Source organism: Mobula hypostoma, chromosome 2 (genome assembly GCF_963921235.1).
Source record: "Mobula hypostoma chromosome 2, sMobHyp1.1, whole genome shotgun sequence".
Classification (NCBI taxonomy): Eukaryota; Metazoa; Chordata; class Chondrichthyes; order Myliobatiformes; family Myliobatidae; genus Mobula; species Mobula hypostoma.
In genome coordinates, this window is record NC_086098.1 from 107,969,952 (window position 1) to 107,983,830 (window position 13,879).

The window sequence follows — 13,879 nt, forward strand, 5'->3', positions numbered from 1 at the left end:
CGGAAGTTAGAGAAATCGATGTTCATGCCGTCAGGTTGGAGGCTACCCAGACGGAATATAAGGTGTTGTTCCTCCAACCTGAGTGTGGCTTCATCTTTACAGTAGAGGAGGCCGTGGATAGACATGTCAGAATGGGAATGGGATGTGGAATTAAAATGTGTGGCCACTGGGAGATCCTGCTTTCTCTGGCGGACAGAGCGTAGATGTTCAGCGAAACGATCTCCCAGTCTGTGTCGGGTCTCGCCAATATATAAAAGGCCACATCGGGAGCACCGGACGCAGAATATCACCCCAGCCGACTCACAGGTGAAGTGTTGCCTCACCTGGAAGGACTGTTTGGGGCCCTGAATGGTGGTAAGGGAGGAAGTGTAAGGGCATGTGTAGCACTTGTTCCGCTTACACGGATAAGTGCCAGGAGGGAGATCAGTGGGGAGGGATGGGGGTGACGAATGGACAAGGGAGTCGCGTAGGGAGCGATCCCTGCGGAATGCAGAGAGAGGGGGGGAGGGAAAGATGTGCTTAGTGGTGGGATCCCGTTGGAGGTGGCGGAAGTTATGGAGAATAATATGTTGGACCCGGAGGCTGGTGTGGTGGTAGGTGAGGACCAGGGGAACCTATTCCTAGTGGGGTGGCGGGAGGATGGAGTGAGAGCAGATGTACGTGAAATGGGGGAGATGCGTTTAAGAGCAGAGTTGATAGTGGAGGAAGGGAAGCCCCTTTCTTTAAAAAAAGAAGACATCTCCGTCGTCCTGGAATGAAAAGCCTCATCCTGAGAGCAGATGCGGCGGAGACGGAGGAATTGCGAGAAGGGGATGGCGTTTTTGCAAGAGACAGGGTGAGAAGAGGAACAGTCCAGATAGCTGTGAGAGTCAGTAGGCTTATAGTAGACATCAGTGGATAAGCTGTCTCCAGAGACAAGAGACAGAAAGATCTAGAAAGGGAAGGGAGGTGTCGGAAATGGGCCAGGTAAACTTGAGGGCAGGGTGAAAGTTGGAGGCAAAGTTAATAAAGTCAACGAGCTCTGCATGCGTGCAGAAAGCAGCGCCAATGCAGTCGTCGATGTAGCAAAGGAAAAGTGGGGGACAGATTTTTTTTTGTCATGCAGTTTTCAATACAATTTCTCTGATTTAAATTTGTTAGATGTTCATCATTTTTATTTATATACAGTATATTCCTTCAAGGGATGTGCACTCCACATAGTGAGCCAGCCCTTAATTGCCCATTCCTAATTGCCCTTGAGAGCTGGTGCTGAGCTGCCTTCTTGAACCACTGCAGTCCTTGAGGTGGGAGTAGATCCACAATACTCTTAGGAAGAGAGTTCCAGGATTTTGACCCGGTGATGAGAAAGGAATGATGATCTATTTCCAAATTAGAATGGCATTTGCCTGAGAGGGCAACTTCAACTTGGTCATGTTCCCATGCTTTTCCTGCCCTTATCCTAGTAGAGGTTGTGTGTGTGGAAGGAGTCATGTTGGTTGCAGCAGAAATGGTATATATGGTACATATTCTAGGAAGAAGCAATTATGATTTCTGTATTTTTAATACCTCTATTTTTAAAAAATCAGTCATTCTATAGTGTTTTTATTTTATTCATCCAGATTTGTAAGCTTTCATTCAAACTGGTGCAGTAATTGGTGTTTTCTAAACTGCTCATATTCATTTACAAAATCAAAACTGAACAAAATGTCTACTTTTTGTCAGAACAATAGAAAACTCTAATATGTTTCCAAATGCACATATCGAATTGTGTTATTTCTAGAACTAATCCTGGAATCATTAAATAAAATTGTATTATTTCAAACAGGTTATTTTCATCCTTAAATACAATTGTGTATGTTACAAGTCTCATCACATCTTGTCAATACAACAACCCTATTTAAAATTAGTAGGTACATAGCGAAAGATGGATCAAAGCCCATATTTTTAATTTCTTCAAGGCAATATCTGTCAGATTAAGTGTATTACAAAACAGAAGTGTGAGTGTATATATATATATATATATATATATATACACACACACACACACACACACACACACGTATATATTTATATATACACACTACTACACACTATACACACATATGTATCTCTCTATACATATCTATTTCTATATATATATCTATACATATCTCTCTATATGTCTATATATAATCATGATGCACAATTGGATAAAATATTAAAACTAAATTGCCATTGAAAACCACAGAAATTGTCATTTTAGGTAGAATAGTAAACTGTAAATTATTAAAGTGAGTCTCGCAGTTACAAATATAAATTAATGACTACTGATATCTCAGTTACAGTAGTTCAACATCTGTACTATCCTAGCAGTTGTGATGAACTCCCATCATGGTAGATTGTGAATAATTCAAGCCTGTTCATTTGTTGACTTTTACCTCAGATGAGCGACCATGAAGTACTGTACTCCAGACTGAAGTAAAATCTCAAGGAGATGACTAATGTTGAAATGGCCTATTTTGCGACCAACCTTGCATCATATAGGTGATTCTTAATGCCCTCTGAAGGAAGTGTAACTTGCAGCTTTGAAGTCATGAAAGTGGAAAATAATTACAAGAAATGTTGTAGTGAAAGAAGAGGCAATATAATATAATTACTCCACTGAACATAATTTGAAACAGATGAAAGTCCACTAGCTTATGAGTGGTGTTCAAACACATTCCATGATTTACACAAACTATCACATGGTAAAATAAACATTTTAATAACCCATCTCGTTACTTATTCAATTTTTAAAATATTTTTGTTAGTGGAGAGGAGATACCTCTCTACCAAAGGAGGTTTAGCCTACAGGACACTTTTGGGCATGGTGTAGCACCTGCTTAGCCTCCCGATCAGGGTCACATAAAGCCATGGGACCAGGTGCTGGATGATCGTATGAGCTGCTGGTACATATCACGTCCTGGTTATGTGACCACTGATGCCAGGCAGACAATCTCTGAAGAGTATTGATAATGGCCGGGGTCACCTGTCTTTTAAAGACACTGCCCAGGAGAAGGCAATGGCAAATCACTTACAGTATATAGAAAAGTTTGCCAAGAATAATCATGGTCGCCTCCGTCATATGACAAGGCTCATAAAGATGATGATGGTGAATACTTTGCAAAATTTTCCACTGGGCATAAAAGATCAATGGAACCGATTTATCAACATGTTCATGAATCAGTGTATTTTATCTTCCGATTAAGTATGTGGAAGAAGTTTCTGTGATTTGCAGAAAATACGTTTATTGTTGTCAACTAGAATAAATGTACATAACTAATTGCCATGTTTGTTGGATCATAAATGAGGGAAATTCATTTTATGCAGCAGGCATTTAGAGTCTGTGATGCAATGCTGGGTTAATTTGTAGCATTCAAATAAATTTGCAGGGAGCCTGTGTTGTTCTCATATGGACGTAAAATAAATGACCTCACAAATGATAATCATTATATGTTTCAGTGAACTTGCATTTGTTAGGCATCTCAAACGGAGTAAGATATTCCAATGCATTTCTCAGAAGTGTTATCAATGACTAAAGATAAAGGCAATTAAGTTGGTTATGTTTGAGACAGTTGACAGATAGAAAGATAGATTTGGTAGCTCTGGAACCAAGTTTATGACAGGGAGTGAAGACAGTGATTTTGATTTGGAAACACATGAGTTTGCAGATACTAGAATCTGGATCAAAGACAAACTGCTGGAAGAACTACATAGATCAAAGAATATTTGTGGAAGCAAATGGGTCAAGGCTAGTGTTGGACTTCCTTGTCTTTAGTTAGAAGAGATTTCTGCCTATCTATTATTTGATATGGCATAAGCATTTTGACAGCTTAAGGGCAGAAGCAAGAGGCAAAGTGCTAATATTAAGGTCAAGCTGAGTGTCATACACATGTGGATGGTGACCCTTTGTGTTTTTGCATAATGTTGATTAGGGCCAGCGGTTTGGTGAAGAATGAAAGGTGGCCATTGTGGATCTTTGCAGGACACTAAGAGCCACCAGTGTGGGGATGGTTGAAACTTATTTATGTGTGTGGAAAAAAACAGCTCTCTATAATTGGAACATTTCTCTCCTTCTCGTGAGTAGATATGGAGTATTTTGATAATGGATTTTATGCATTAAAACACTAACCAGTCTTACTCATTATAGCAACTAATTGACCTGAGGCATTTCCCGGTATCTGACATAATTATTTATAACATTCATTTATTTTGGTTTTACATTGGCCTTATATACCTTTTTTCTCTTTTCTCCTGAAGAAACTGCATATGTATTGAATGTGATTATAATTCACATCAAAATTCAAGGGTTGGGAGGAGGGAGGTCAGCTATCAAGTCATGGCTGAGCGCGATTAGCCTGGGCTGTGATTGACAGCAGGCTCTTTGCCCGCAGGGAGTGCCGCAGGCAAGACGAATTTTATCTTCACTCAGCACCTGAGTGCTCAACTTCCAATTAGGAGTCATTGGACATGGACATTTGAGATACTGCCAGCTCTTTGCATCTTAAGCCCTTTTTGAAATGGGTAAAATCAGCATGGGTCAAAGTTCAAGGTCTTCCCTTTCCTGTGTGGGCAGGATGCTCAGTAGGGAAGCTTATTCAGCTGTTGGTTGAATGACGAAAGGAAAATTCATGCACAGCTGGAAGAGAATTGCACTTCCCACTGTATCTATTTGACTGGCACAGCACTCAAATTTTTGAAGTGTGCGCTCTGCATGATATCTCATACACAAAGGCATAGATGATGTTGATGTAAATCCTTTCGTAGGCATATTTATTTTATACATCTATTATTCACCTGTCCTCCCTTATTTGTAAAATCACAATGCAAGCCTTTGATAGGGCTAAACATTCTATAAATAGGCATCTCTCAGAGCTGCTCGTTGAATAACGATGTGGACCTGAACACAGCTGGATGTGGTGTAGCAGACTTAATTAGGGGTTGGTGTGCATGCTAAGCATGCAAATGGAAAATTTGTCATTCATATGGTTTACTCAATTACTTTGCATGGCTGATATCAATAAATGACTGTGAGATAGTCTAGAATCCCTGGAATTGCCTTTCTCAGCTGTGTAATCATCTTAATAGTTACTAACTACAAGTTTGGTTTCATAATTCAGGTTTGGAACTTTGTGTATTCTGTTTATCGATATGTTTGCATTATTTATAAATAGGCTAAAGGAAAAAAAGAATATTAGTAGGTGTGATTAATAATCTACTCTATTGTGGTGACATTTTGCTATAATTGAACCATGATGAAGGTGATGTTCTCCTTCCCCCTGCTTCTGGAGGAAAACATAGCACTTAAACAAGGAATATTTCTCCAAAGGTTCTGCAATGCATCTTTAGTTCATGTTCACTTTATATGAAAGCATATGTCTAATATTCCTCAAAACAGTTTATGTTAGCAGGAAAAGATTGCCCCTTTTGATACGTTTTCTGGTTTCACATTGAGTGAGTACTTGGAGCAGACTTCATGGTGCCATTCCTGAATGTTTTCATATTACAATATCCTGACTCACATTTGCAATTGAGCCTGGGTTCTTTCTTGCAAGACCTCCTCTCCCAGGTATCCTTGAAGTGCTTGACCACCAAGTAACTCATCTCACAGACATTCAGCAGGACGCACAGCGAAGAGGAGACAGCCATGCAGTACAGGAAGATCGTCTTCTCCGTTGGCCGACCGACAAAACAATCCACTGTGTTGGGGCAGGGTGCAACCTCACATTTCAAAAGGCGGGGGACCGAGAAACCGTGAAACATCCAGTGAAAAATTAACAAGGAGCCAATCTCAACAATGGTCTTGAACACCAGGCTAAAGAAATAAGTCCACCAGAGACCCCCGCCTAAGTCCCCTTTGTTTTTGTACAGTTTCTTATGGAGCTTCTTTTCCCGGCGCTCTCTGTAACCCACATGCATGACAACCATAAGGGAAGGGGTAGAAACCATGATCAGTTGCAGAGCCCACAGCCTTGCATGTGACACGGGGAAGAAATAGTCAAAACACACATTCTCACAGCCGGGTTGCTCTGTGTTGCAGATGAAGTCCTTCTGATCGTCACTCCAGACTCGTTCTGCTGCCACTACGTAGACTAGGACCCGGAATATGAATACAACACTCAGCCAAATTCTTCCAACTACCGTGGAGTACTGATTCACCCCACTCAAAACATCTTGCAGCAAACTCCAGCTCATGGTTCCTCAGATGCTTGATGAAGGATCTGTAGAAACTGGAAAAAGCAATTCAGAGATTAAATACTACACACTTTATTGAAATAAAAATACTCTGGGAACTAAACATAGAAACATAGAAACATAGAAAATAGGTGCAGGAGTAGGCCATTCGGCCCTTCGAGCCTGCACCGCCATTCAGTATGATCATGGCTGATCATCCAACTCAGAACCCTGTACCAGCCTGCCCTCCATACCCCCTGATCCCTTTAGCTACAAGGGCCATATCTAACTCCCTCTTAAATATAGCCAATGAACTGGCCTCAACTGTTTCCTGTGCCAGAGAATTCCACAGATTCACCACTCTCTGTGATATGCATTCCTTCACACGTTACTTCCCATCATACAGTACTGTACTGTGCAAAAGTCATCAGCATATAGGGTGCCTATGACTTTTGCACAGTACTGTATTTATCAACATGTAGTAGAAAGCGAGTTTATAAATCCGGTGGGAGCGAAGGGTGTTGAGGATGGCGAGGGTGGAGTGCTGTGGGAGGAGTGGCAGGGAAGGACTGCCGGGGTGGAGAGTGGCCTGGTGCAGACACACCCAGCCCTGAGACACCAGGAGAGGTCATTTGATTACAAAACAGTATGGTTTATTGATCATTACAGAATGTCTGTCTGGTGCTTCCTGCTCCCTCCATTCCCCCTTTCCCTTTCCCTGGTATATTTGATTCTAACAGTGCTATCTCAGATTTTCATATGCAGACAATCCCTGGGTTACATAAGTATTCCATTCTTGAAATCTGTCTATAAATCCATTTTTATAAATTAGTGCAGGTCAGCAAGTAATGATTGGCAAAAAGTAGTTTGGTGTGAATTGGGTTGGGGACAGCAGGTTTTGATTTCTCTCAATTCAGCAATTTTCTCAATCTCAATGCTGCATCTAACTATTGATGTAAGATGCCTCCAGGTGTATGTAGTTACTCTCAATCTGCTCTTTAATGTATTAAAAAGGATTTTTATTGATAATAATGCAGTAAATTTCTCCAAGCTCACTCAATGATTCACTTATGAAACCAGGCTTCACAAGAATCAAATCAAACAGGATTGAAAAGTGAGAACTATTATCAGAATAAAATGTCCCAAATTGTTATAGTGTCCATTCACTTGACTATATAGATACCCATATCATATTCCTCTACATAATAATTTAATTTTCATTTCATCAAATATCCTTTGTTCACCCTATCACTATCCATAATTAAATTACTGAAACATATACATGATGCAGCAAGTCAGTATGCAGTTGTTTTGAAATTATTTTGTGATTATCAAGTCCATCACCATCAAGTTGTTGGTAGCCACCATTAACCAGGAACTCAGCTGGACCAGCTACGTCAATACTGTGGTCATAAGTGTGAGTTTGAGAATGGGTATTCACGTTCTGATACCCAGGGTCTTTTCACTATCTATAAGTGTGGAATATGATAGATTACACTCCACTTGTTTAGGTGAATGCTGTGCCAACAACTCACAAGAAACCCAAAACCATTCACAACAAAGCAGCCTATTTGATTGACAACCTAACAACCATCCTAAATATCCATTCTCCGCACCAGCAGTGCACAGTGTCTGAATTTCTCAAGCCTATAATTTCTACCATCAGGAACCATGAGAGCAGTGAGTGCAGGGGAACTCCACTGCCTGCAGCTTCCCTTAAAAGTCACATACAATCTTCACTTGGAAAGATATCACCAATCCTTCATCATCACTGGTCTAATTCCTGGAATTTCTTACCTAACAGCACCATGGGGTGACCTTCAGCTCCTCCTTCTAATAAAATGTACTGTAATCCAAAAAGTTAACAAATGAGATCTCAGTTAGAAAAACGTGGCACAACAAGTCTGTCTTCTTACGTAAACCATTGTTGTCAGAGATGGGTTGTTTCCTCTTGGGTTCTGAAGACTGGAAATGCCTATATATCATACCTTCCACTGTGCAGTGGCTTTTGCATATCAATTACCACGCGGTCTTGGCAGAGCAACGACTTCATCTAACATCAAGGATACCCGGGACAATTGGAGAAAAAGCTGTGAATACACTCACATAGGTGGACAAAGAGACACATTCTGAGCTTCCCATTTCCTTTCTCTGTTGATTCCTCTCACTGACAGCCACCACTCACAGTCTCCAGGCCAAATTATCGAACACCTCCTCTATTACCTACCACCCCTGCACCACACACACACACACACACACACACACACACACACACACCTGTGCCACCCAAATCCTGTGGCCTCACCCATAAATCGCCAAGTACCTCTCTCAGAAAAGCTCCAGCTGCCTAACCATGCTAGCAGATCATGGTCTCTCAGTGCATTGTGGGAGGGTTAGTAAGTGCCAATGACCGAAACAGTTCACAATGGTCCAGATGTGGCCTGTCCAACACCCCTTCAACTGTTGCAATACTTCTCTATGTCTAAACTCCAATCATTGAGCAATAATTGGAATTCTTTTATTATTGTCGTATGGACTAATAGGCAGCGAAAAGTTTGTCTTGCATGCTGTTCATACAGATCAAATCATGACATAGTGCATTGAGGTAGTACAATGTAAGACAAAAACAGAATGCAGAATAAAGTTTAACAGCTACAGAGAAAGTGTGCAAGATCATAATAAGGTCATTTATGAGGTCAAGAGTCCATCTTATTATACCAGGGAACCATTCAATGGTCTCATAACAGTGGGGTACAAGCTGTCATTGAACCTGTGGTATGTGCTTTTAGGCTTTTGTTTCTTCTGCTTGATGGAATCTGGGAGAAGAGAGAATGTCCGTGTGGGTGGGTGTGGTCTTGGCTGCTTTACTGAGGCAACAAGAAGTATAGACATGGAGGGGAGGGTGGTTTCCATGATGTGATGAGCTGTGTCCCCAGCTCTATGCCTTTCATCTTTCATGCACAAGAACACCCAGATTCCTCTGTACTCTAGTTATATGCAAGCTTCTTCCATCTGATTCCTCCTGCTGATGTGCAGAACCTCACATTCTCACACATTATATTACAGTCCATTTGACAAGCTTTTCTCCACTCCCTCTGCCCTATCGAGTATATCCCATGACAGAAGAAGATGAGAGAGGAGAGATTTAATAGGAACTGGATGGCCAACTTTTTCATCAAGAAGGTGTTCTGTGTATGGAGTGAGCTGGCAGAGGAAGTGGTTGAGTGAGACACGTTAACAACATTTAAAGGGTAAGTGGACACGCACGTGGATAGAAAGGTTCAGAGGGATCTGGATCAAATGTGGGAAAATGGGACAAGCTTAGATGACATCTTGGCCATCATGGACTGAAGGAGCTGCTTCCATGCTCTATGACACAATGACTCTATGATTAAGATGTATCAAATACCCAATATGATATTGTCTGTTAAACCTAACACCCTGAGAAGTGTATTAAACTATTTCATGACATTCCACATTTGCTACAAATCTGGTGGTACTTTATATCATGAGTTGGCCCTCTTTCACTAGTGTAAAACAGAAGTTTGGTCATGCAGAGAAGGATTTGTTTATTTGTTGCAGTTCAGGCTTTATTCATAATTTATTTTCTTTCCTGATCCATTGATTTTCCAAAGTTATTTCCATATGACATAGAAAGGTGCCATTCTGCCCACTGAGTCTATGCTAGCTAATGGTACAATCACATTCCAACACCAATTTTCCATTTAGCATATTCTCCCCACATTCCCATCAATTCTTTCCACATTCTATTGCCCAAACGCACAGTAGGAGCAGTTTACACTGGCCAGTTAACTTCCTAATCCACACAAAACCAGAGCACTCAGAGGAATCCCATGTGGTCACAAGTGGAACAAACTCTACAAGTTACAACACTGTTCAACCCCGTCCCGTCAACTTTAATTCTCAATGAAGTATGCCTGAAAATCTTTTCAACTATTTACAATTCATGCCCTGCACTGTGCCTTTGCTGCAGAACAACAATTTTCACAACATGCAGTATATTACTATTAATAAAGCTGATTCTAACATTGATTCTGAAGATGCAACTGAACTAATTTTGGATCCTGCAAAACACTGGAATTCCTTATTAGTTAGTATGAAAGAAGCCCAAGTGGAGTGAAAAGATATATTATAAAAGGGGTATTTTAATGGAGAGAATTTACCTTCTCTGATAATACCTCCTCAACTTTCCTTGCATCATTCATATGTATGAGTTACCATTGTAATCTGTATTTAAGGGTGTGGGTTTCTTTTGCTGCTACTTATTTCAGATTCCAACTAACTGAGCTGGCAGTTCTGTGTCACGTCCCTACTGGCTTTCACTGAATTACTCAAATTACTGTAGATCCCCTCAAGGCTAGACACACATATAGTATGTGATTAATTTTGTCTGCTCAAGCTTGGTTACAGAGACCTAGAGCAGTTATTACATTTTCCCTCAGAATTTCTGTTTCCCCAGCTTACTACAAACCCCATTTCCAGAAAAGTTGGGATATTTTCCAAAACGCAATAAAAACAAAAATCTGTTATATGTTAATTCACGCGAACCTTTATTTAACTGACAAAAGTACAAAGAAAAGATTATCAATAGCTTTACTGACCAATTTAATTGTATTTTGTAAATATACACAAATTTAGAATTTGATGGCTGCAGCACACTCAACAAAAGTTGGGACAGAGTTAAAATAAGATTGAAAAGTGCACAGAATATTCAAGTAACACCGGTTTGGAAGACTCCACATTAAGCAGGCTAATTGGTAGCAGGTGAGGTATCATGACTGGGTATAAAAGTAGCGTCCATCAAAGGCTCAGTCTTTGCAAGCAACGATGGGTCGTGGCTCACCCCTTTGTGCCAAAATTCGTGAGAGAATTGTTAGTCAGTTCAAAAGGAACATTTCTCAGCGGAAGTTTGCAGGGAATTTAGGTCTTTCAACATCTAGTGTACATAATACTGTGAGAAGATTCAGAGAATTCAGAGACATTTCAGTGTGTAAAGGGCAAGGTCGGAAACCACTGTTGAATGCGCTTGATCTTCGAGCTCTCAGGCGGCACTGCCTAAGAAACCGTCATGCTACTGTGACAATTATAGCCACCTAGGCTCGGGAGTACTTCGGAAAACCACTGTCACTCAACACAGTACGTCCCCGCATCCAGAAATGCAACTTGAAACTGTATTACGCAAGGAGGAAGCCATACATCAACTCTATGCGGAAATGCTGGCGAGTTCTCTGGGCCCGAGCTCATCTCAGATGGACCGAAAGACTGTGGAACCATGTGCTGTGGTCAGATGAGACCACATTTCAGCTAGTTTTCGGAAAAAATGGCCATCGAGTTCTCCATGCCAAAGATGAAAACGACCATCCAGATTGTTATCAGCGAAAGGTTCAAAAGTCAGCATCTGTGATGGTATGGGGGTGCATCAGTGCCCACGGCATGGGTGAGTTGCATGTATGTGAAGGTACCATTGACTCTGAGGTGTATATTAGGATTTTAGAGAGACATATGTTGCCATCAAGGCAACGTCTCTTCCCGGGACGTCCATGCTTATTTCAGCAGGACAATGCCAGACCACATTCTGCATGAGCTACAACAGTGTGGCTTTGTAGACACAGAGTGCGTATGCTTGACTGGCCTGCTGCCAGTCCAGATCTATCTCCTATTGAAAATGTATGGTGCATCATGAAGAGGAGAATCAGACAACGGAGACCACGGACTGTTGAGCAGCTGAAGTCTTATATCAAGCAAGAATGGACAAAATTTCCAATTGCAAATCTACTACAATTAGTATCCTCAGTTCCAAAACGATTTAAAAGTGTTAGGAAAAGGAAAGGTGACGTAACACAATGGTAAACAGGCCTCTGTCCCAACTTCTGTTGAGTGTGTTGCAGCCATCAAATTCTAAATTTGTGTATATTTACAAAATACAATTAAGTTGGTCAGTAAAACTATTGAAAATCTTTTCTTTGTACTTTTGTCAGTTAAATAAAGGTTCATGTGAATTAATATATCATAGATTTTTGTTTTTATTGCATTTTGGAAAATATCCCAACTTTTCTGGAAAGGGGGTTTCTACTTCCTTGCATTATACATGTCGAATTAACAACTTTTAAAAGGCAATTTGGATAGATAGGAAAGGTTTAAAGGAAAATGGGCCAAACAAGCAAATGGTACTAGCCTAGTGAAAATCTTGGTCAGCATGGACAAGGTGAACCAAAGGGCCTATTTCTGTGCTGTGTGCCTATTATATTGCATTGAAAGAATTGCACTATTTTTAAATCTTGCAGCACTCATTAAAAACAGGCAACTAAATTTTAGAAAGAATGCATTGAGCTGCTGCACCAATGCATTTAATGTTCAAGTCCTTTCTGCTAAAGCTTTAACAATATGCAAGACTATAGCTAGATTTAATCATTAGCAGACACCTTCTTGATCCCACCCAACCTTTGCTAACTCCATGCTTGCGTTATGTAGACATCTTAACAGGAACTTCATAAACAAAGCTAGCTCCAAGCTCAGCAGCAAAGCCTTCCACAAGTGAAAAAAAAGCAAAATGCTGGAAGAGTTCAGAAGGTGTGGCAGCATCCCTGGAGGTAAAAGGTGTATGTTGACAGTTTATGGTCAACACCCTTCCTTGGGACTGAGAGCAAAGAGGGAAGTTTGCAAGAGTGGGGCAGAGGCTGGTAGGTGAAAACTGGAACCAGATGTGGTGGTGAGGAATATGCAGATTGACCCAGGGGGGGAGGGGAAGGTGAACAAAGAGAGAAGAAACCTAGGTGGACAGATATGGGAGGAGGGCATCAGGCAACTGGGTTACCTAAAACTGGAGAATTCAATGTTCATAAAATTGGGTTGTATTCTATCCAACTAGAATATGAGATGTCATTCTTCCAGTTCACAGTTAACCTCTCTGTAGCAATGGAGAAGGCCAAGGGCAAAGGTCATTATGAGAGTATGAAGGAGAGTTAAAATGACATGCAACTGGAAGCTTGAGATGGTCATTGTTCTGCAAAATGGTCACCTGGTCTATTCTTGGTTTCACCAGTGTAGAGGAGGCTTCACAATCTTCTGGGATCCACCGCTATGGGTGCTGCTTGACGCCCGAGTTCTTTCAGCATTCTGTACATTGCACCTGCAGGTTCTTTTGTCACCCACCTGTAAATCTTGTCATTTGAGGGCCCAGAACAATTTCCACTTGTGAAACAGCCTAACAAAATTTTGACAGCCCACTGAGTTAGTGCCCTTCAAATTTAACATGGCAAAAGTTTTTGAATGTTGTCATTCAAAAATGTACCAAGACATTCAAAAACTGTCATAAATGAATCAATCTGTAAGTTATTTTAAAAATTGCTTTTCTGCAAAAACAAGTTACAAAAATTAAAATACCTTAAAACATTTTTAATGTTCAATTAACTCAACCAAAAATGTCTAAGATACTAACATTTACCTAATCACTCAATCATTTTCTTCCATTAAGATCACCATATCTAACTTGGTGCATCAAGTTTGAGCAGATTTCAAAATCCTGGAGACTGCTCCAACCTCAGGAGCCCTTGGTCTGTGTGTAGTTAAGAAATTGGTGGTGACCCACTGCCAACAGGCACAGGACTCTCCACATGTAAGCACAGATATCTTGCATTTCCTGATATGCATGCAAATTCTAGTCCAATATCTTTACTAAAGGCACACG

At 40.7% G+C, this 13,879-nt stretch overlaps 1 protein-coding gene across 1 annotated transcript; it reads right to left on the minus strand.

The window, feature by feature from the left end:
• Positions 1–2,349: 2,349 nt before the first annotated feature.
• Positions 2,350–6,192, minus strand: gjb7 (gap junction protein beta 7). Its single transcript, XM_063072101.1, has 2 exons — positions 5,520–6,192; positions 2,350–2,541 (listed from the first exon to the last, which is right to left on the minus strand). The coding sequence occupies exons 1-2, from the start codon at positions 6,190–6,192 to the stop codon at positions 2,510–2,512; spliced, it is 705 nt and encodes a 234-aa protein (XP_062928171.1). The 3' UTR covers positions 2,350–2,509.
• Positions 6,193–13,879: the final 7,687 nt, after the last annotated feature.